Source organism: Gymnogyps californianus, chromosome 3, assembly GCF_018139145.2.
Source record: "Gymnogyps californianus isolate 813 chromosome 3, ASM1813914v2, whole genome shotgun sequence".
Taxonomy (NCBI): Eukaryota; Metazoa; Chordata; class Aves; order Accipitriformes; family Cathartidae; genus Gymnogyps; species Gymnogyps californianus.
In genome coordinates this window covers 13,826,452-13,848,431 of record NC_059473.1, presented here as the reverse complement: position 1 = coordinate 13,848,431, position 21,980 = coordinate 13,826,452, and the positions used below count along the sequence as shown (strand labels likewise).

The 21,980-nt window shown below is 52.5% G+C and overlaps 2 protein-coding genes across 4 annotated transcripts in view; one reads left to right on the top strand and one right to left on the bottom strand.

Annotated features, from left to right (window-relative positions):
* Positions 1-866: 866 nt before the first annotated feature.
* On the bottom strand, positions 867-4,228 carry LOC127015017 (transmembrane protein 121-like). 2 transcript variants are annotated; one of them, XM_050894727.1, is made up of 2 exons: positions 4,206-4,228; positions 867-2,417 (listed from the first exon to the last, which is right to left on the bottom strand). In XM_050894727.1, exon 2 carries the CDS (start codon positions 2,414-2,416, stop codon positions 1,478-1,480), a length of 939 nt encoding a protein of 312 aa, XP_050750684.1. In that variant the 5' UTR covers position 2,417; positions 4,206-4,228; the 3' UTR covers positions 867-1,477. The 2 variants fall into 2 exon arrangements, with proteins under 2 accessions (XP_050750684.1, XP_050750685.1); XM_050894728.1 differs by lacking the exon at positions 4,206-4,228 and adding an exon at positions 3,640-3,659.
* A 7,123-nt stretch (positions 4,229-11,351) lies between these two features.
* The window catches only part of LOC127015265 (phosphofurin acidic cluster sorting protein 1-like), a 68,212-nt gene continuing 57,583 nt past the window's right edge, over positions 11,352-21,980 (top strand). For both annotated transcript variants that reach the window (XM_050895084.1, XM_050895083.1), the window contains exon 1: positions 11,352-11,453. In XM_050895084.1, the coding sequence (XP_050751041.1) occupies positions 11,362-11,453 (92 nt within the window). In that variant the 5' untranslated portion in view covers positions 11,352-11,361. The remainder of the gene's footprint in view (positions 11,454-21,980) is intronic.

Below are 21,980 nucleotides of genomic sequence, written 5' to 3'. Positions count from 1 at the left end.
GTCTGGGTCACTGCTGCCAGGGCCTTGCTGAGGGGCCATGTGGGAGCAGCATTCCTGAGTCCATGTGTCCCCATCCCCAGCTGCTGGTAGGTCCTGCCCAGCAGGGAGCAAACCTGGTGTACCCCCAAAGTGGTCCTGCTTTCCCCTCCTGCCCCTCTGGAGCCAAATGGCTCTTTCGTGCTGAGGCCTGTGTGCCAGCCTGCAAGGAGGACATCCTTGCTGGCATGTTACCTGCTTCTGTTCAGCACATTAGTGATGATGAGCAAGTCTACTGGCCTGTCTCTCCCTGCCAGCTCCTGGTCCCAGTACCCTGCAGCAGGGGAAGCCCTGGGGCATTGCCCAGCTCAGCCAGTTGTTGTGGGGGCACTGGGCGTTGGGGCAGGTGGTAGCATGGCAACACCAGCTCCAACAGGAGGGGATGCTTCCAACATCTCCAGAGAGCTTTCTACTGCTGTGGCCTCCCAGCCTCAAGGAGTCAGTTGGGTTATTTTCCTTCTGTTTCTAATGCTGTCCCAGCAGTGTGTCTCTGCCAGACCTGCTCTGATGTCGCTATGTGTGGGGACTTGCTCTGGGTGTCCCTGGGGAGGGCTGCTATTGGGCATGGCTGGCACCAGTTGATGTAACTGCAGTTACAACTCCCCCAGTGACACCCTCAGAGCCCACCAGACACAACTGCTGGCCAGGAGGAATGGCTTCAGACCCAGGTGTCTGGGATGCTCTCCCCAGGCCTGGACAGTCACTGAGCGAGCCCCCCACCCAAGACGTGCTCTGCAGCTGGACATCCAGGCACAAGAGGGACAGGCACCCACGGGAGCTGGGGGGACTGGCCTGCTGGCAGGGACACAGACATGAGGAGGCTGCAGGGCTCAGGTCTTTTATTGCAAAGAGGGAGATACAAAAAAGGACAGTCACCCCCTCTGGGTCCCCCCGAGCCTGCAGCTGGCTGAGAGGGGTGACAGGCAGGGGGAGGCCCAGGCCTCACTCCCCCAGCACGGGGACCCTGGCTCACGCAGCAGGGAGCAGGCTGCTGCCAAGCACTGAGCTGGAGCCAGGGCCAACCACAACAGCAGAGCGGGTGACCTCCAGCTCCCCGTGCAGCCCCCTGGCCTGAGCCCTGGCTGGCCAGAGGGCAGTGCTGCATGGGGAGCACTGATGGGGGGGAGCCTGGCGCAGGGTAGGGCAGGGCTGCCTGGCCCCAGCCAGACATGGTGTGCGGCAGGCAAACCTGGCCGCCTCCTTCACTCCACTGCCTATCTCACTTGGTGGGATGCTGAGGTCCCAAACTGCTCTGCGGCCTTACAGAGGCTGCTACAGGGGGCCCTCGCCATGCAACCCTTCGGGACTGGAGCAGCTTTGCCCAGGAAGGGAGGGAGTGGAGTCATTGCGCTCTGTCCAGGCGGGGACCTCAGCGGCCCGCCTCGGGTTTGCAGGTACAGCCAGGTGTGGCGATGCCCAGGCTGTGGCTCCTGCTGGCTTGTCACGTGTTGTCCTGGGCCAGCTCCTCAGGGCAGGCAGGCTGGTCCCGGGACTTGTGCAGCCCTGGGGAGGGCTGGGCCTGGGCGCTGTGCTGCACGGCCAGGTCTGGCCCCAGGGGTGCATGGTGCCGGTGCCGCTGGTACTGCACAAATGTACAGACCTTCAGCCCAATGGCCAGCATGTTCTTGCCCATGAAGATGCTGGACACCCGGGCGTCCCTGAAGAAGACCATGTTGCTGCCTCGGATGAAGATGGTGGTGATGTTGACAGTGAGCATGCTCAGCATGGGGTACAGCATCATCCGGTGTGGCATGATGCCGATCCCTTGCATGCTGATCTCACAGAGGGACACGCAAGGGAGGACCAGGAGCAAGATGTAGCAGTAGAAGAACATGATGCCCTCAGCCCAGAGTGGCAGCCCCTTCTTCTGGGGCTCCCACAGGTTAGCCTGGATGTCCAGCACGTCCAGCATGTCCACAATGACCCAGAAGAGGCGGTTGCGGAGATCTTCCTTCTTCTTGAATGTCCTGACGTACTCCATGTGCTCTGTGGCCACCAACAACACGTAGAGGGCTGGGATGCAGATGGAGAGCAGCAAGGTCAGCGCCTTGCGGGCTATGAGATCCAGGCTTTTCCGGTCAGCTTTATAGTTCTGGTATACAAAGTAGACTTTGATCTCCAGAACGAAGACATACAGGAACCAGAGGATCATGGCATAGCCCCGCTTAGCTGTCTTTACCTCTGCCCCGACCCAGATGGCCACGTAGCGGAGCACTAGCAGGAAGCACACGTCACCCACTGCCACCATGACACAGATGCCCAGCTTCCTGGAGCCCTGGCTCTGCTCCACCAAGTAGGCATCCATGAGGATGAGGCTGGTCATGATGAGCACAGTGGAGAGGCACACGTGGGGCTTGCTGACAGGTGGTGGGGGAACCATCCTGCACAGAGGAACAGGCAGGGCCGTCAGGGAGTTGCTGGGATTCCCCATCCCCACCCTTGGGCCCCCTTCTGCCCCCCTCTCCCCAACAACTGTGGATGGCTGAAAGAAGGTGAGGGGGCTCATAGAATCTTCTCCCATCCTATGTTCCTGGTTTGTTCCAAACCCGCAGACTCCTAGCCGAAGTGCTCCTGAGACTCCTGGCCAGGCCATCCTGGTGGCGCATGCTGGCTGAAACCCAGCTCCTAGGCTGCACATGGGGATATGGTGGGGCAGGCTGGACAGCCTTCAAGCACTTGGGATGCTACTGTCTCTTCCAGTAGCTCATCACACTGGTTAGTCTCTGCCACTGTGAAGGGTACATGCCTTATTTTCCATGGGATTTCCCAGCAAGTGGCTCTGGTTATATTCTCCCCCACCCAGGCACACAAGAGCATATCTATGCTTTTAACACAAGCAGGTCCTTAACTGCTATTATCCAGGACCACTCTCTTTTTAGTCTCCTTTATTTTCATGCACAGCATGAGGTGAAGGATTATTTTTAGCCTGGCTGTCCTGTGGGGTGAGAGGGAAGAAATTGGCCCAACATCTTCAGTTTCCTTCAGCCTCATGCTCCCCAAGAGCTCTGCCTACAGCTGTTTGCCCATGCCCACCTGGCCCCAGCACGACAAACTGAAAACAAGGAAAAGTAGCACCAGCCCACAGCTCCAGGACACAAGGAGCTCTGCAACAGGCCCTGAATTTCAGCTGGATGCTCAGCTTTCCCAGGCTGGGGCAGAGCAAAGCACGGTTCTCAAAAGCACCCTGCCTGCCTTGGATGGCACCAGGACTGTCAGGCTCCCTCCCCCTGGCCAAGCACAGCTGTGGGCAGCTGCTGCCAGAGACGGAGGGAGGACGGAGCCAGGGCCTCGCTGGGCACGGCTCAGCAGCTGCTCTGGAGGGGAGCCAGCCCCCCAGCTGAAATGGAGGATGAAGCTGGCCTGCTGACTGTGTGGCACAGCGCTGCACGATGGCTGCCTGCACAAAGCCTGCTCAGCCACACCTGGGCCATGCAGGGGCCCTGGAACACCATGCTGGTCACCCAGCAGGCAACGTGTGGGTGGCACTTGACCATGGAGCAAGCGCTTGGGAGCAGGATGGAGGCCACACGGTCAATGGTCACTCCTGCACACTGCTGCTCCTGGTGCTGACACCTACAGCACAGGGCCCTGGGCACAAGCTACCTGAACTCCTGCTTTTTGGCTGAGGGAGCAGGCATCCTGGGGCCCAGAAGCATCCTGGCATGTTGAGGGAGGTAGTGAAGCCTAAGCCTGCCAGACACAGGTGCCTCTAAGGGAGAGAGGTCAGAGACTGGCGGGCACGGGGGAACTGGTGGATGTGGCACATCTGGAGTGTGCTACACGGCTGGGGTCTCTCCCGCATTTCACCCGATGGCCTCAAGACTTTGGAGGAGCCGGAGACAGCCCAGGCCCCAGCTCAGCAGGCTGCCCCCACCTGACGAACAGGGCCTGGTGGTCCCCCCAGAATGCAGTCACTCCGCACGCTGCCTCCCGCCACGGCAAAGTGCAACCCACCGCGGGCTGCGTCCCCTTGGGGTGCCTGGGCACACGGACGCCCCCGGCCCTGCCTGTCCCGAGCCCCCTGCCCGCCGAGGGATGGCAGCCCGCAGCCGGGAGGGGAGGAGGGGGCAGGCCGTGCCCGCCGCCCGTGGGAGCCCGACCCGAGGAGGGGGCCCGGCGCGGCCCGCAGCCCGCCGCAGCCCGCCGCCCCCCGCCCGGGCCGCGCTTACCTCTGGCGGCTCCCCGGGGCGCCGGGGCAGGGCGGCGGCGGCGGCGGCGGTGGCCCCGGGCCCGACGCGGCATCGCCCGGCGCGCCCCGGCGGCGGCTCTGCTGCGGCGGCGGCGGCGCTTGGCCCCTCCCGGCGGGCGGGCGGGGACTGCGGCGGCCCCCGCCTCACCGGAGCGCCCGGTACCTCCCGCCGCCCCCTCTTGCTCCGGTCCCCTCTGCCCGCCTCCGCCCGGCAACCCCGGGGCCGCCGCCGCCCCTTGTTCCCCCGCCCGGGCACCCTCCCGCTCCCGCTCCCGCTCCCCTCCTGCCCCCATCAGGTCCCGCCCTGGGGCCACATCCTGCACCACCCTCCCCACCCATCCTCCCGCCTCCAGCCAACCTCCTGCTCCACGGCCTGCTCCTGCCCCGGCCCCTCTGCCCTGCCCCCCCGACCCAGACCCTGCAGGGCCATGGGTGCTCCCAGCCGCAGCCCAGGAGAGGCCCCAGGAAAACCTGGGGCACCCAGGGAAGCCTGGGCTGGCAAGGGTTCTGCCTGCTGGCTGCCCACCAGGAGGGAACGGGACCCCTCCTCGCTAGGGCCTTGCTCGTGGAGCAGGCAGGGGAACCCATGCACCTCCATGACCTGGCATCCAGCCGTGCCGGTCTGCGGGGTGCTGGGGAGATCCAGCTCCAGCTCCGTGTAGAGCTGGGCTGGGCACAGCTGGGGGCTTGTGTGCAGATAAACCAGGCCAGCGAAGATGAAAGGTTTCCCTTACCCTGGCGGACATCCCTCTCTGCAAATGCTCTTCTATCAGCCTGAGCAGCTTACTGCATTTAACTCTGAGCTTGTTTCTAATTGATTTAGGTCTTAGCTACACAGGGAAGGTTTTCCAGTACATTTCCACTCTGACTTTGAAGTGCTTATTGTAAATATAAGTATTTTGGAAGATGAGGAGGTGGTCGGATCTCTGGTGATGGGCTAAGAGCAAAACCAGGCATAGACCTGAGTGAGAGGACAAGTGCCAGTCACAGTCACTGAGTGTCAGGAGAAGTGCAGCCCACCTAACCTCCAGCTGCTGACAGGGTGGCCATAACTCCCCTGTTGTATCTGATGCCCTGGGGCATCTTGGGTGGCACCAGGAACATATGAATCCCACCAGTACTGTCCATGGCAAATGGAGACGCTGAACCAGCATCCAGGCTCAGCTTATGTGTCCTCTGGTGAGCGTGGGCTGGTTTATGCAGGCAAGTGGAGGGCCTGTGTGAAGGGAGCAGAGGTCTGCATTAGAGAGGTGCAATAAGGTGAAGAGTTTGGCTGTGGGATCATTCTCCTAGTCCAGGAAAAAACAGCAATATCTCCAGAAGGGCTGAAAGAGCGGGGAAACAAAGCAGCCAAAGCAACCTGCCTCCAAAAAGGAAAGCAGACCTTGCAACTCAAGCTGAGTGGAGACCACTGTGAGGCATGAGAAGGGAGGCCAAGAAAAAAAACCTAGATCTTTCCTGCTGGACACAGAAGTGCCAGCTCTCACTCAGTATCAGGGCAATCTCTTGCAGGCTGTAGGGAGGAGCAAAGGGTCTCTGTCTGTGGAGGTACCCGGGGGGTGACCACAGAGGTACCCATGTGACAGAGGTAGGAGAGAGGTGCTGGAGGCAGCTACCAACCAGTGGGGCTAAAGACAAGATGATTCATTCCTGGGCTGGTAATCATAACACCCCTGAGTCTTCACCAGGGACTAGGACAGGAGGTGACAACATTTGTGTGGGAAGCAGTAAAGAGCTGCTTTAACAAGGCACATAAAAACAAGCAACCAGAGCAAAAGCAGATACTTATATGCTTCTCTAAAACATAATGCTGGAACCAGGGTGTCAGAGTTCGCACATGGATGCAGCTGTGATCAGAGACAAAATGGAAGGAAACCAAAGAGGGGTACACCAGGGTTCCCAGGCAGATAGTTGCTCCCTTGCTGCTGCTGGCTCCAGACCTGGGAGGAAAAGCATCTTCAGCTTAGCCCTCTGCTGCCTAGGACACCTGCACCCCACTGTTATCACTGAAGAGTCCCTCTAGGGCAGTGACCGCAACACACTCAAAGGCTGTTGGGAGAGAGCCAGAGAAATCCATCAGTCATGTTGAACATCCTTGAAGGGGAACTGCAGGAAGCGGAGGAAGTTTGTCAGCAAGGAACAGCAAGCAGTGGCTGTGATTGGGAAAGGCTTGCAGTGGCCTGGGGACCATGCTGAGAGCTTAAACTGCTCCAAAAGAGCCTCGTGGCCCCCAGAGCCTGGCCACAGAGCAGAGGAGGAGAGGTGGCTGGAACTGATGGGAATCCTTCAGAAAGGCAAATTAAAAAAAACAAACTGGAAACAGCTTCTGAGTGAAGGATCACAGGGTGCTGAACAGTACTTTAACATCACAAAAAGGCCTAATGTGAGCAAGGTGCTGGAAGGTGACATCAGAGTGGAGAGGCAAGAAATTGGGTATGCCAAGTAGGAAAACAAAGGAGTGAACATACAGAGTCAATCCAGGTAACCATTTGTGAAAATACAGAATGGAGGGGATGGAGCTAAGCAATGGTGACAATGTTCTTTGGGGTGTGGGCTGGGCCTCTGAGAAAATGGTGTCTATTGAAAAACCTTAATTTCAAACACAGCCACATGCATCATCACGCACCTGATGGGCCAGACAGTGGGTGCTGCCACTTCTGCTGGCAGCAACTCGGAGGAGGAGTGAAAAAACCATCATGGAAAACAGCATGATAAGGGGCACTTGGTGCAAAGTTGTGGCAGCGCATGCGCTGGACCACCTTGATGAACCCAGAGGGGAAGGCAGTAGCCAGTAATGCATGCGGTCCTGGCAGCCTGGGCTCAAAATAATTTTGAAAATTGAGGCTTGTGGCATTGCGGTCTGGAGCACATAAATCCTGGAGTTCCTGCAGGGCAGGGAGGCACCCCAGCCCTTCACAAGGTGAGGTAGCCGAGTGACGGAGCAGGGATCAGCAGCCCAAGCACTGGTGATGTGGCACTGTCGCCGGGGCCCGGAGGCCGGGCTGGATGCGGGGACAGCCCGCGGAACGGCTGTTTGTACCACAGCCACTGGGGGCCAGTGCAGACCTACACAGCCTGCTCAGGGCAAAGCCACCCCTGGCTCCTTGTCATGGCGTGGGGGGTGGGGGGGAGTGTGTGACCGGCAGCACCCGCCTGTCCCGCCCAGGCCCCGGGGCCAGAGCCCCCCCCCCCCCGCCCCCCCGAACATCCTCCATATACCCTCCAGCCCCAGCCATAGTCAGAGCACCCCCAGCACCATGGGGCGAGCTCATCTCAGCCCCGCATTGCCCAGGGCACAGCCAAATGCGCCTGCGCTGGGCCTGGTGCCCGAGAACAGCACCCTTTCCCACCACTCCAGGCTGGGGCTGCTGGCAGCAGGGGCCTGCAGGTTTTGCTCACAAGGGAGAAAACATGGCTTTGCACCACAAAAGGTGCTCTTACAGCTAAAACCAGGGCGGTTTGAGAGGGACATCTGTATTGAAGAGAAATGCTCTACTCCTGAGCAGCTGCTGTGTCTTGCTACACCTCAACCTTGTCCAGGGTGCAAAGGCTAAAGCGACACATGGCTCTTCCAGGAACAGCGTGGTTGAGAAAAGAGCTGGCCCAAAGGGATCAGGTGCCCTGCATGGGCTTGACCAACATAAGGGGGCACACTGTGGCGCCTTGTCTGCCAAGGACAAAGATGCCAGCTGCTACAAGGTCTCTAAACAGTGTTGAAGTGCTGGGGAGAAGCTGGTGGGCATGGTCCATTTGGATAGCAGTGACACACAGAAAAAAAAAGGGGGGTTTCTGGAGGCACATTTCAAGCTGGTTGCCTGGACACTGAAGAGCAAGGGTTCCTTGGGTGCTGTCCCTGATGTGCTTGAAGATCATATCCATGATGAAGCAAATCTCAGCTGGTGGTCAGCACGCAGAAAGGTCTCAACTTAAAAGGAGGTGGGGAAGCAGCTGAATGAGATGACAACTCTACCAGGCTCTGTTTAAGCTGAAAGATAACCAGGCTTTGGCACTTACAATGAAAAACACAGGAAAATTTTGACCCCAAAGACAGGGAAAATCCACCATGCGTGGAAGAGCACAGTTGTGGGTAGCTCATGCTGTAGGCACAAAGTCAATATAACATGAAGGCAGGAAAAAATGAAAAGCAGGCTGTGTAGCCAGGCCCCCAAATAAACAAGGCACATTGAAACAGCCTGAGAACAAATGCATAAATCTGTAGAAAAGCCAGAAGGCCGAAACAAACAAGTGAGCTGCACTAAGGATAGAGGTACTCAAAGGGAACAGGCTGCAGGGAGAGAGCCAGAGAAGTTCACCTCAATCACATTGAACATCCCTCCAGGGGAAATGCAGGAAAAGGAGGAAGCTCGTCAGCAAGAAACTGCAAGTGGTGGCTGCAATGGGGAAAGGCCATTTCTGACCTGGGGACCATGCCGAGAGCTTCAACAGCTCTGAAAAAGCATCACAGATCATAGAGTGTGGCACAGCCACAGAGCAGAGTAGAGGTGGCTGGAAGTGATGGGGATCCTTCAGGAAGGCAGGGGAGAAGCAGCCCTCCCAGGCCAGAGAGGTGTCCCAGGAGAGCTGCAGGACTGCCAGCCCTTGGGTGCTACCTGGAAGGCTACGTTCAAGGGCTGTCACTTCACCAGGCTGCCTTGGGCTGAGCAGAGAGGTACCTCTGGCCTCCCGGAAGTGAGAGGGCGTCCCTGAAAGCCTGGAGCTACTCAATGCTATTTAAGTACCACACAAATAGTTGGGAACGGTGACTAAGACTGGAAGGCAAATGGACAAAAGCAAACAGCTGGGGAGGCACTGCGATGGGTTTTCTAGGTACAAATCAAGCCCCTATATTTAGCAGGGTCCTCTGGAGCAGTCAGCTGCTTTTGGGGAAAGGCAATGATGATACCCAGCTGAGATCAAACCACAATGGGTGGAAATGCTGAGATAAGGCCAGGCCAGCACGACCGCCACATGACTCTCTCCTGCTGCAGAACAAGGTTTTCACGTTCATCTGCAGAATGCTATGAAAATGCAGCTCATCCTTGATCCAGTTGGATTTCCACAAAAGCCTCTGCTAGGACCTAAGAGCAAATGCTCTTAGAGAACCAAGGCTGTCAAGGAGGAAAGGGAAGGTCCTCTCATGCATTAATGACTTGCTTAAAGGAAGGAAAACGCATCAAAGCAGCAAACAAGCTGTTTTGCGAGCAAGAGAGGAGGTCTGGGCAACTCTGTGCTGGGATCCATGCTGTTTATCAGATGCAGAAATGGGCTAGGAAAGGGGGCAGAGAGCAAGGTGGAAACGTTTGATGATGGTTCAGATTATTCATCTAGTCAAACTGAAAGCTGATGTGAATACTTGTGTGTTACTGAGAGACCTGAAGCTCAACAGCAGATGAAATGTAGAACTGACAAATGCAAGTAAAAAGAAGAGATCCAAGGGACAGGCTATAAATTAGACATCAGTATTCAGGAAAGTGACCCTGAAATGCTTACTGATAACATTCTGAAAACACCAGTGCTGTGCTCAAGATCCGCAGTAGAAACTGTGGGTGTTTTATACTGCTTTGCAAATTTGTGTCGCTCCCGCTTCTCAAATCCTAATCCCTCCACTGGCATGAGCCGCATTTTACAGTCTGCCTGGAATAACACTGCACCAATGGAAAACTCTGTCACTGCTGAGTATATTGAACAGCACAGGGACCTGGCATGGTCCCTGCAGAAGCTGGGGGCTTCTCTTTATTTTGTGGTTTGGCCATTATTGACTCGGCTACTTCTTTCAGGTGGTTTTAAACGACGAGCACTCCAGCTCCCAGTTCATCTCTGCCTCCTTTCAGGATCCCTCAGCCAGCATCACCCTGCTCTGATGATTTGGTACTGTTCCTTTTCCGTTTTTCCAGAGGCAGTGCCATTTCAGACAGATCCTCTGCTAAGGCCCTGCTAAAGGTGAGGTCCAGTAGGGGATCATTCCTGCTTTCTGCTACAACAGCACCACAGCAATGCATTTGTTCAGCTACTGTGCCACAGGCTTGCCCTAAGCTCTACCCCTGCACACCGTGCTGGCCCTACAGATGCTCTGGTGGGTCCTTGTTCCCAGCGGTTTTGAGGAAGGAGTCAGTTTTAGCTCTCAGCTTCCTTTTGCAAGGCTTGTCTTGCTTTTAGCTTCAACCCGCCAGGCCCGTGGGTCTTTATTTTCCCTGTGCCAGCCCCGCTCCGGTCATTTCCTCCTCATGTCCACCCGCTGACCTGCCGCGCTGCTCACCTGCTTCCGCAATCCCTTCAACCCCGTCCCCATGGGGCCCAGGCAGCCCCCTCCCCACAGGAGCCGAAAGCTCGTAATCGTCCCGGGGGCTCTGGCAGACCTTTCCACGACACGCCCTCACCCGCCCCCGGCGCAGCCCCTCCACGGCCGGGCTCTGAACCGGCCCTCACAGACCCCGCCCTCAGCCACCCCAGGGACCGGCCGCTGCGGCGGAGCGCGGCCCTGACTCCCCGCCCGCTCACGACGGCGCCCCCGGGGGCGGGGGGGGCAGCAGCGCGGCGCGGCCCGGCCCCGCCGCTCGGCTCCCCGCTGCCATGGCAACCCCGCGAGCAGGCCGCAGCCCGAGGCTATCGAGCGCGCGCCCGACCGCACCCCTCATCGAGCTCGCGCCGGCCGAGGCTGCCGCACTTTAAAGGGATCGCCACCACGGCCCGCCCCAGCCGGAGCAGCGACGCTGTTCCCATTGGCTGGCCTCTCCCCGGCGGCCGCGTCCTTTTCCCTCTTCGATTGGCTACTGGCCGCTCCGGCCACCACCCTCTCGGTTCCGATTGGCTGGTTGCCAAAGACGCCATCCTTGCCCTTTCCCCGCTCCGATTGGCTCGTCTCCCGCCGCAGGCCTCGCCCTAGGCGCGCTCTGATTGGCCAGGAGCCTCCCCCGCCACGCCCTACCACGCTCCGGTTGGCGGCCGCGGGGCGCCCGGGCCCGCCTCGCCGCGCGAGCGAGCGGGCGCGCGCGGAGGCGGAGGCCGGCGCTGAGGCGAGGGGCTCGGGCCGCCCCCCATCGCCAGTGTCGATGGCGGCGGCGGCCGGCGCGTTGGGCTCGGGCCCCGCCGCGGGGCCCCCGGCGGTGGCCGGCGGGGCGGCGGCGGCGGCGGCAGCGATGGCGGTGGCCGGCCCCGGTCCGGTCCCGGTGCCCATGAACCTCTTCGCGACGTGGGAGATCGACCGTTCGGCGCCGAGCTGCGTACCCAGGTGAGCCGCGCCTCCCGGGGCCTCGCCGGAGACCGCCCCGCTGCGCTCCGGGGGCCTTGGTGAGCCCGGGGCCGGTCGGGGCCGGGGATGGCACGGGCGGGGGGGGAGGCGATCTCCGGCTGGCCCCTCCGCGCCTCCGGGATCGGCGGCCCCTGCAGCATCCCTGTCCCGCCGCGCCGAGCCGGGCCTGGGGCCGCGCCCCCTCGGTGGCGGCTGGGCCTTGCCCCGGCCAGAGGCTGGATGCGCGGCGAACGGCTACCCCGGCCGCCGTTCCCTCACCGTGCCGCCCGGCGTGCTTCCAGTGGGAGCAGTGGCAGCACCGGGGACCGGTGGGGCTGGGTGTGCCAGCACCGGACCACGACTGCGTTGACTCCATGTTGCGGCCTCTGTCTAGTGTCTGCCGTGATGACCATGGAAGATCTCAGAGCGGGGTATATCATCGCGGCCATACTGCTTCTGAAAGCTGCCTCTTTGCCCTTGAAGTGAATGATGGCCTTACAGCCGGTCCCCTGAAGCCAGGTAGTGGGCACCTGGCATCCATGGGTCTGTGGGGTTACTTGTGTCACCTACACTTCAGACCATAGGTAACAGCAAAAAGGATTCGCTGTGCTGCCAGCTGAACTCACAGTTGTATCTCTGGCAGAGCTGGAAGACAAGCTGAATGGTGTAAATGTCATTGCTGACTGTATGGTTAAGGGTATGTCTAGGCTAGATGTGCTTATGGGAAGAATGCAAAGACCTGTCTTGGAGCCAGGAGGTGCTGGATGTGTTAATGAGCTAGATGTCTTTTGGCCCACTCATCAGACATTGATCAGGAGGTCTTCTCATGAGAGTTACGGCGCAGATTCAGGAAGTCACTCTGGATCCATGTGTCTCTGGGCTGTGGTATGTTGTCTGCAAGTGATGTATTCAAGTGCTGCACAAAAACTAGAGGCGTAAAATTCAAGAGGGGAAAAATAATTGTTCCTGTAGGGCAGGAGAACACGAGCCTTTGTGAAAGGGCTTCAGAATGCTGATGTGTTTGTAGGGGGAAACTTGGTGATTGAGTGGCCAGATGGGTCGGAGTAGAAATGTTCCAAAATATTCCAAGCTAGTAGAGAAAGCCTGTGAGATTGTGGTGCCCAAGGAGGCAGCAAATGGGAAGAAGTTTGCAACATGTGTCTGTGAAAAGCCAGTGTACCTTTTGATGACACATGCTGAGGCCGTTGTGTGGAGCAGGAAGCAGTGATCATTCTATAGCTTTGAAGTGACTTGAGGTATTGTTTATTTGTGGGTAGGTTACTCCCAAGCTGGAATTTGGAGAGCAGGACAGAATTACCAGGTTGACTTCCTGCAGAAAGAGTAGAAGTTGCAGATACAGAGCACAGAACTTAGTGATGGTGAAGCATGTGTATGCACATAGTCTTCACAAATGGAAATGCTGCAAGAGCTAGACAGAGGAGGAACTGCTTTGGGCAAACCAAAGACAGAATGACTGGGAATAATGAGAACAAGTTTAGAAGTGGGTTACATGCGTAGCGGGATGCCAGTGGGTGAGCAGAAGTGATGTGTCATCAGTTTGAGGGCCCAATGAATCCTGTGCCTTTTCACAAGGACCATTTCCATTAGCATTGTGTAGATGCCTGTTCTCATGCACAACCTTCTTTGTGTGTTGATAGCCATGGGGGGCAGCCATCTGACACACCAGTTTGGAGGGAACTTCTGTAAAATTAATCTGAAATTTCATCTCTGGAATGTCTTCAAATGTAACATTTGTTAGGATGGGAAGAAACTGATGGAAGCTGATTCTTCCTTCAGAGGCCATGGCTCTAACATGGTGTGCTGCTATGCCTGTCAGCAGGCGTCTGGAGAAGTCCTGTGAGGCCACAGTGACCAGTGTGGGACTGGTGCTTCTGTGTTTCCTAGTCTTCAGCTAGCCCAAGCTTTCCTGAGTGAGCGGGTCACAGGTGGGCACCTATCAGGCAGGTATTTGTGTTCACTGAAACTAAAGGGAGATCAAGCCCCAAATCTGAGCTGGGTTAATGGTGTATCTGTGCACTGTGCTTACTTATTGCTTGCCCATGTTCTTCCTCTACTGCTTGTATAATGTTTTAGTTTTGACATTGTGTTCTTCAAGGTAGAAACTCTGCTGTCCTGTCCCAGTGCCTGGCACAGGTGGTCTCTGGTCTTATTGTGCTTTGGGGGTGGTGGTGGTGGCAAAATAATATCCATTCAAGGGCAATAATCCTTCTCCCTTGGGCCTCTCTGTCTCTTCCGCATGTGTAGTCTCAATTCTTCCAGCCCTATGGACATCTAGGGAAAGGAGAGCTTTGCACTGATTTTCATGCTATAGAACATGATTTCTTTTTCTAGACTCTGTATTGTAAGTCTTTGCTGTTCCTGTGCTCCTTCTTAGGTGTTTCATTTTCTGAAAATGCAGCTCCGGCTGCTGCAGGAGTGGGACTGGGCTAGATCAGCCTTTGTGGGGTTGCTCTGTGTTTGGCTGTTAATGCAGGATGGTTGAGAGGTTGTGTCGGCCTTCAGGATTTCAGAGAAGCAGTCTGGGCCAGTAAAGATAGGCACTGTAAAGTACAAGCCCCAGTGTACTGAACAGTTCAATAGTATGACTGTAAGACTTTTGATGCCTTGTAGGAGGATCTTGGCTTTCTAAGATGAACTGTTGCCCATAACGGAAATCTTTCCTGCTGAATCAGGAATGCGCCACTGAACTAAGTCCACGTTTAGTTTTGGAAGTTGCCTTGCTGTCAGGATGGAGGTATCATCCCTCCTGCTGGGGTCTTTCTCTTTTCAGGGCCAAGTTGAGAGAGATCTGTGAACTCTTAACGCTCTTCCTATGAACTGAGTAAGCATAGCCTAGATGCAGCTGCCTTTGGCTCTCAGGGGAGGCAGAGCTGAATTTTCTGGGCGGTGGGCTATTATGCAGAGAGGCAGAAGGAAGTAAACACCTGGAAACCAAGCAAAATGCTCTTAGCATCTACAGTTAGGCTACCCACTGGGATAGGGATTATTGGTTTCCCATCATGATGCCTTAGAACGAAAGCAGTCCTGGTTGATTCATGCTGCAGGGTGTGAAGCATGCTTTTGCTAAAATAGTCAATCAATCAGCCTTAACTTCCACTCGTAGTTATTTTAGTAAAAGTCTTCATAGTGGTGTTTTGAGGTGGGAGAAAGTGTCTTTATTGTGATACCATGCAAATAAGTATCCTTAAGCGTTGTAGCAGGTTTTCACTGTATGGAGACTGCAAGAAATGAACTAGAGCTTTGCCAAAGTAAAAAGTCTGTCCGCATCAAGGTAATGTCTTGCTGTGTTTTCATTGTTTTGTACACTGATCAGGCAGTACATTTGGAAAAAATGTGTGGAAGGACTTTGTGCAAATATGCTTGGGGTCTTGTTCTTTCCAAGTAGTGGTATTTTTCAACCTCTCTTAATAGGACTGCTCTTCCTTTTTTTCCGTTTAATATCTGAGAGCCCATAAATGCAAGTTCTTAATTAGGAAACAAGATAAGATTGTGTGATTGTGTTCACTCTTACTCTTTTTTCGTGACACAGCTGTTGTGTTCAGTGTTATGTGGATGTTGTTTCAGTGATAAGTCATCACATTTCTAGTTAGAGGTGAGAGATACGAGTTGTATTTTGGCTAATGCGTCAGTGTTGTTGAGCTCAGATTGCAAAGGCAGATTCTACCTGTACAAATTATGCTGTGAATGGTGCTGCAAGCATTGAAATACACTGCATTTCGTCCAGAGTACCTTGTATCTCGGGACGATGCGTGAGCTCAAAAACATTCCAAGTCTTGCTTGCCACCCACACAGTGTGCTCGAACACAATGTCTCCTGCTTATGATAGTTAGATAAGCATTGACTTAGGGAAATGCATGTGGTTTGGGCTCACTTTGTGAGACTGTGTATGTGCACCTTCAGGACGTTGTTTCAGAAGATGCTCCGAATTCTCCATCGTTAAAACTTCCAAATGTGTGGTTTGGAAAGTTATAGCCTAATGAATGTCTTCTTGGAAGGAGAGCAGTTATTGCAAGTACAACTGGAAATATCCCGTAAGTGCCAGCTACGGTGATGAGGTGAATGTTCTCATCTCTGCAACCCTGTTGTCCTGTTTGGGCAGATAGTATCTATTACCTGACACCTCACAGAGAGTAGGGTAAGACTTCATTTGTGCAGCTGGTTGCATGCTTTCCTTTGCCTGAGGTCCGGAAACCCTTGCAGTGAGCAGTACATGTTATACAGTATGGAGGAACATGCTGTCCTCTGGCACAGCTGCATTCAACTGGATTGGCAGCATCTCGCAGCCGCATGAAGCAGGCTGCTCTGTCAGCTATGGACTCAGGGGTCTGTTTTCTCTCTGCAAGGAGTATTGCCTGTCTTTTCTGCAACCCCTAAGAGTTTCCTTTTCTGAAGCTGATTTGGTGATGAAGAGCCTCTGAACTGGGTGTTCCTTTAAGAAACACTTATTCCAGCTGGAATAACATGTATTTATCTGCCTGAGATGTTCTTGAGTGGTTTCCTGGGTAAATCAGGCATTTTCATGGTAAACTTCCAACCTCAGCAAAATCTGCTCTGTTTGGGTAAGCTACAGAGTTGCACCTCTGGGAATGTTAAATGATTCCAGATTGTTCCCTCAAACGATACTATGATGCCGTGACAAACCGGAGTAGCTCCAGACACGGAGTGCTTGGGAGAGGCCACAGTTTCTTGTGAGGAAACAGTCTCTTAGAACTGGTGATACTTGCGGTGTTTGAATTATGATTTCCTTTTAGTCCTATATAGAAAACAAAATGTTCTAAGCAGCCATCAGATTGATTATTATTCTTAATCTTGTGGGCTTGGCTACAAACCTGCAACATAATACGTCTGATGTGTTGACACTATCTGTTGCTCTCTGTGGCCTGTCTGTTGCAGAAGAGCATGTTTGGGATTTCTCCTCTGGCATATGCTTGCCTTCTGAGCATATGATAATTGAGTTGATGTCTGTTATTCCTTCTTTCTGCTCATTAGTGGAACTCAGGACAAGTGTCCCCTGCCGGTATGATTGATGGGGGTGTGTGCTCCTTTCAGAATATTAATAGTGACTTTCCTGAAGGCTTAATTTTATTTGAAGTAACTGCCATGCTGCCTCCTAGCCTTACTCTCCAGTGTTTCATTCATTAGCCAGGCTGTGTTAGCTCAGTTGTCTGATGGCTTATCAAAAATGTTGCATTGTTCTTATTGTGCTAATACATTATGAGTGCTCATTCCGCTTCCTCTGGCGTACTCAGTTACTTGTGATTGATTACTAACAGCCATGTAGTATGCGTATAGCGCACCCTCCTCTGGGATGGAGATCCCCTGACCTTTATTCTGTCAAAAAAATAAATTGCTGAGCACCAGTATCTTAGGGGGTTCCCGTAGCAGATCCATTCTTTGATGAAATCTGTGCTGATGCTTTTGTGTAATTGTTTGCAATGTGGAATGATTCTAGGTTGAACGCATGTCTCCAGTCAGCTTCAGAAGAAATTATTTCCAAAAAAGAGCCGGAGGTGAGAAACATACTGCATTTTATAGCATGCCAGATGAGCATCTGGGCAAGGCTATTTTCCAAATACCTTGTGTTCTTATCTGGTCCAAGCTTTCAGCATCCCAGCTGATGGGGAAGCTGTGCTTCTGTTTTGTTTTGGTTTGGTTTTTTTTAACTACATCAAAGGTGGTGGAAACTGTTTTGGGAAACAAGAAGTGAGAGCGTCTTACTCCTCTGTGTGGGATGTGGCAGCAGGAACCTGTCTCTGCCTTCAGGGAAGCAGATAGCTTAAGTGATAATGCTCTTATAGTTAGAATTCTCTTAGATAAATGAGGCTTTGTTTGGATGCTTCAATATACTCATTGCAGTGGAACCAAAGGAGAGAGACAGTATTTCAGGTACCTTGACACATTGCAAGTGTGGTTACAGAGACCACTCCCTGCTCTGCAGTGTGATTCAGCCTCTGTGCACACAGCCCAAAGTTACACTGGCTTTTTCTGTAGGCCTGTTGCAATGCCATCTCCTTTATAATTTACTGCCCACTGTCACCTCTCATGCTCTTTCTGCTTCTCCTGTCTCATGTGGTCTAACCCAGAGACAGATTCTATTTAGTAAATAAAAACTCCTGTTGTATTTCGGCTGCTGTTCTAGTTTTTCTAGGTTCTCCTTATTTTCTTGCTTGTGCTGATTTTTACACTTCCACTGTAAATCCTTCTTATCATGCTTCTTATTCTTCAGTGCGAGCATATCTTAAGTGGCATGAGATCCAAAGCCAGTGCATGTGGGAGCATCTCCTGGACAAAAAATGTCCAAGTTCCATGCTCAGCTGTGTATTTTTAACTGTTTTTCTGTGCATATGACAACTAAATTCTCATCACTATAGGCAGTTTGGGATGATGGCAGAACTTATGTCTTTGGTTCCATTTTCCAAAACTGAAAAACACTAACAATTATCTGTTGTGCTGTTACAATGGTAGCAGGGTTAGAATAAGAATAACTCCCTTGTAAAGGGTTCTGCTACTTTTTTCCAGTTCTTTAATACTTTTTCAGCTGGACTATGTTCTTGATGTGCTTGGGTTGTTTTTTAATGGATTTTAGATTTTTTTCACTGTTAATGAATATCAGCTTTTTTCTTTTGTTACACTTTCTGAATTTTCTTGTATGTGCATCCCTGAAATACAGTCCCATAAGTTGACATTTCTTTCAGTCCTCTCATACCTTATGCTTGAGGCTGCTTACTCCAAGTATTCCTTCCTTTCTTTTGTGCTCCTTTATCAGAAGCAGACTCAGGATGTCCATTTGGATTTCACAGCATACTGTATATATGAATAATTTGCTCATTTTTTCCTTGATGTTTGTTAAGTCCCTTGACTTTTCAAGCTTTTTTTCTGCCTATTATGTTCCTTAATCTCCAGTCAGACAAAAGGACAACTTTCCCATTACTCTGCATTTACACTTTGTTCATCTCACCTGTCTATTGATGAAATGTTCACACTTATTTGGGGATAACTTTATTTGTTGCAATAATGATTTGTGGAAGCGCGGACAAGTCACCCTTACTTCAGGGACTTGCTCCACCCACAAGGATCTGAGCAGAGAACTGCATTGTACAGGCTCTGGTTATTAACAGCTTGTGTTGCAAGTGGATGAAAAGCCTACGCACAAATTTACCAGTTTTGGTGAGAATCATTCTTTTGAGTGAAGAATCTTAACTGTGCAACTCCTTAAAATTAAACTTTTTTTTTTTTTAATGTAAAACTTTTTTTCTTACAGTTATGAGGAAGCCTCAAAAATGGATGCCCATGCTGGTTTGACACTGTCTCTTCCACGGGCCTGTATCACTGCTATTGTATCACTTCAGTCCCTCCCCTGTGCTTTCTTCCCAGATGTATCTTACCGTGGTACCATGTTCCTGAGCCTGCAGGTAGTCAGATCTAAGGTGCTTGCCAGCTCAAGATAACAGCAAAGGAAACAGATAGGACGTTTGGTGGGTTTGCTACTTCAGAAGTAGCAAGCTGTAATGAAACCTTAACTCTGTGTTCATCATTAGTAGGAAAATTGTTAGACTATGCATTATAGAAGCTGCTGCGTGGCACGTGTTCCCTTTTTGTCAGCATGCGTGGAGATCTCTACCAGGATAGTCTGGACGATGGAGGATGCCCTGTGTTTTAAGTCACTGTAGCAGGATTTGCCGACAGGTGTCTATTGACACTTGAACAACTGCCTGCAGCAGAGAACTGGAGGAAGTTGGTGTGGATCAGTGAACTAACCTTGACCTCATTTCACTGCTTTTCCCAGCTTGGCTGCATTGGCACATCTCCAGCGGACTTGGAGGTGTACCGCAGCTACCAGGTGATGAGTGTTAGGATGTAGCCTGTCCTGCATCCCCATTAGCACTTTCAAACCTGGTTGAAAGGTACTTGTCACTGTATCTTAAGCACTTGTTCTTTTCCTCCTGCAGACAAGGCCGCAAGTGGTGTTTTTGTAATCACTCACTGCTTTGTGGTGGTTAATTCATTAACACATTTTATTTTAGCCTGGAGACACAGTGAACGAGCTGTTTAGCAACAGGTATCGTGGCAGACTACTAGTGCTGTGCCTCCATGGAGGTGTGGTGCGTTTGCACCTTGCCACGCCATTGACTGCTGCTCTCAGCTAAGCTGGCAGTGCAGCATCTTTTGTTAAAGCAGCCTTGGTTTTGGGGACAGCTGGTGCAGCAATTCTGCTGCATATGTAGACAGAAAAGTTCAAAAACTGTTATGTTTGTGAAAAAAATTCTGTGATGTTAGCCATACTAATGCTGATGCCTAATTTCAGCATGGCTAAAATGAGAGAAGACCAATGTGCTGCTGCAGACTTCCACTTTTTTTCTGTCTGCCCGGAGGTTGCTTTTGGGCAGACCCCAAGTGAACAGCTGGAAGTTCAAACACAGTGATCTTAAGTAAAGCAATGACCAGTTAAAGATGTGGTGTTTCCCAAGTAATATACCCTTTCTGTTGCCTATAAAAAATATTTTTAAAAGTTTGCTGCAGCATGTAGCCTTACCACTGACCTGTGGATTGTTTAGTAAGCTCTTTCTAACGTTTCTAGGGAGGCTGTTATGCAGCAGCAATGAATTTGGTCACATGCTTTTTGTTAAACAAGTAACTGGATTGAAAATAGAGCAGAAAGGATGACCTTGTGGTTTGGACACTGAAGTGAGGCTTAGATTCAGATCCAGGATCTGAAGTTGCTTACTCTTCTTCTAGTTCAAATAACCCTTTCCCTGCCTGAAGCCATAGCTATGACTCATGTTCCTGTTCTCCCCACTTTGTTCCCAGCTGCTTGTGTCCATGCTGTAGTGTTGCCATTTCCTTGTGTGTGCTAGGGTGACTGTGGAGTTGTATTGTAAAGCAGAAGTGATCTTGAGGTGTGGCAGGGTTGCTCCCAAAGCCAATGTCCTGCAACAGTGCCAGTACTCATAAAGCAAGAAATTTGTCCTTCTTGGGAAAAATGGAGCCTTACAAGACTGTCCATACACTCTGGTGTGTTTCCCTGAGCTGGAAAGACAAAGCTGAAGCTAGAGGAAATGGTTGGGGATCCTTCCCTGGCTTCCACAGACTGGAGAGCTGGGCTAGGAAGCTTGAGGGTGCTCAGAAAGGGGCAACTGGAGAGAAACCATCTGAGAGCCAGGTCACCAGCAGAGTTTTCCTTGCTGTCTGATCTGGATGCTGCCAGATGGGAATCCCCTGAACAGGCTCAGAGGACCATGGGAACTGGTGGAGTCTGGAGGAAGGTTTGGGAAGCAGTATGTGGAAATCAGCTGGGATTTTTTGGACTTTCTGCTGAGGTTTTAAGGGCCCTTTGAGCTGAGGAAAGACGTTGCTCCTGGTAGGAGGTAATATCTGCATAGATTGCAATGGAGCATGAGAGAGGCTAATGACTGTGTGACTGAGTAGCACGCTGTGCATGCTGGGACAGGCTGTCTGGGCAGATCCTAATGCTTCCTCAGGAGATGCTTCTTGACAATGTGCTTATTATCTGGAAATCAGCTTGTGTGACAGGAGGCACCAAGAGGCTATGGCGGAGTCTCGTGTGCTGTTGTGGTAGATGCTGCATGATGTGCTATGATGAAACGCTGCCTATTCTGTGGGGGTCTTACTCCATGCTTTGGACAGACATGGGTGAGGGGAAGCAGAGGTGAAGTGATTCATCCAACAGTTAAAAAGTGGCAGAGACAGATGAAATCTCGCGCCTCTGCCTGGAACCAGATCTTAACTCTAAATTGCTTCCTTCTGTAAAAGCAGTGAAGTCTCGCTGTAGCAGAGCCTGGAGGTTATGTGGTTATATCACTGGAACTCTCCTGTGCACATGGTGGGGCAGCAGTTGTTTGGTATGGTTTGTCCTCAATTAATTTTCCTTTTTTTTTTGCCCTCCCCAAATGTTTGGGTATTGTGAATAACACAGCAAATGAGTCGTAGCCTCACATAGGAAACTACTAAGAAAATACACTATGTCTGTCCAATTCTCTCAGCTTCTGATCTATTTGCCCAATTTTGTCCTGGCTTGTCAAGGGCAACTACCTCAAAGAACCATGTTTCATAGAAATCAGTGGTTAGAGGGTGGTTGGAGGTCCTATTAGATCCCCTGTGATGGAGAACTTGGCTCTCTTCCAACCCCCTGTTTGTAGGCTGCTGTGCCTGGGTGCATTGCAGAGGTAACTCTCAACCATCCTCAAGGTTTGCTGTCTTTTTCCAGTGGGGTGGTACTGAGGGTCAGGAGGGGAAAAGAAGGAGAGAAGACAGCCTGGAAAAAGCCGATATAAGTGCAGGAAAGGGGGTGGGAGAGAATGGTGCATTTTCAGGCTAAGCTGTTTCATGACTAGCAGCAGTAGTTTAAGCAAAATTTGAGCAGTGATCTTTCCAGTGATGCATCTGTATGGGTATTTAATGTGAAAGGATGCAGAGTGATGGGAGAATGGTTTCAAGGAGCCTGTTTCATTCATTGTTTGTGCGGCAAGATGCACTTGCTCCCTACAT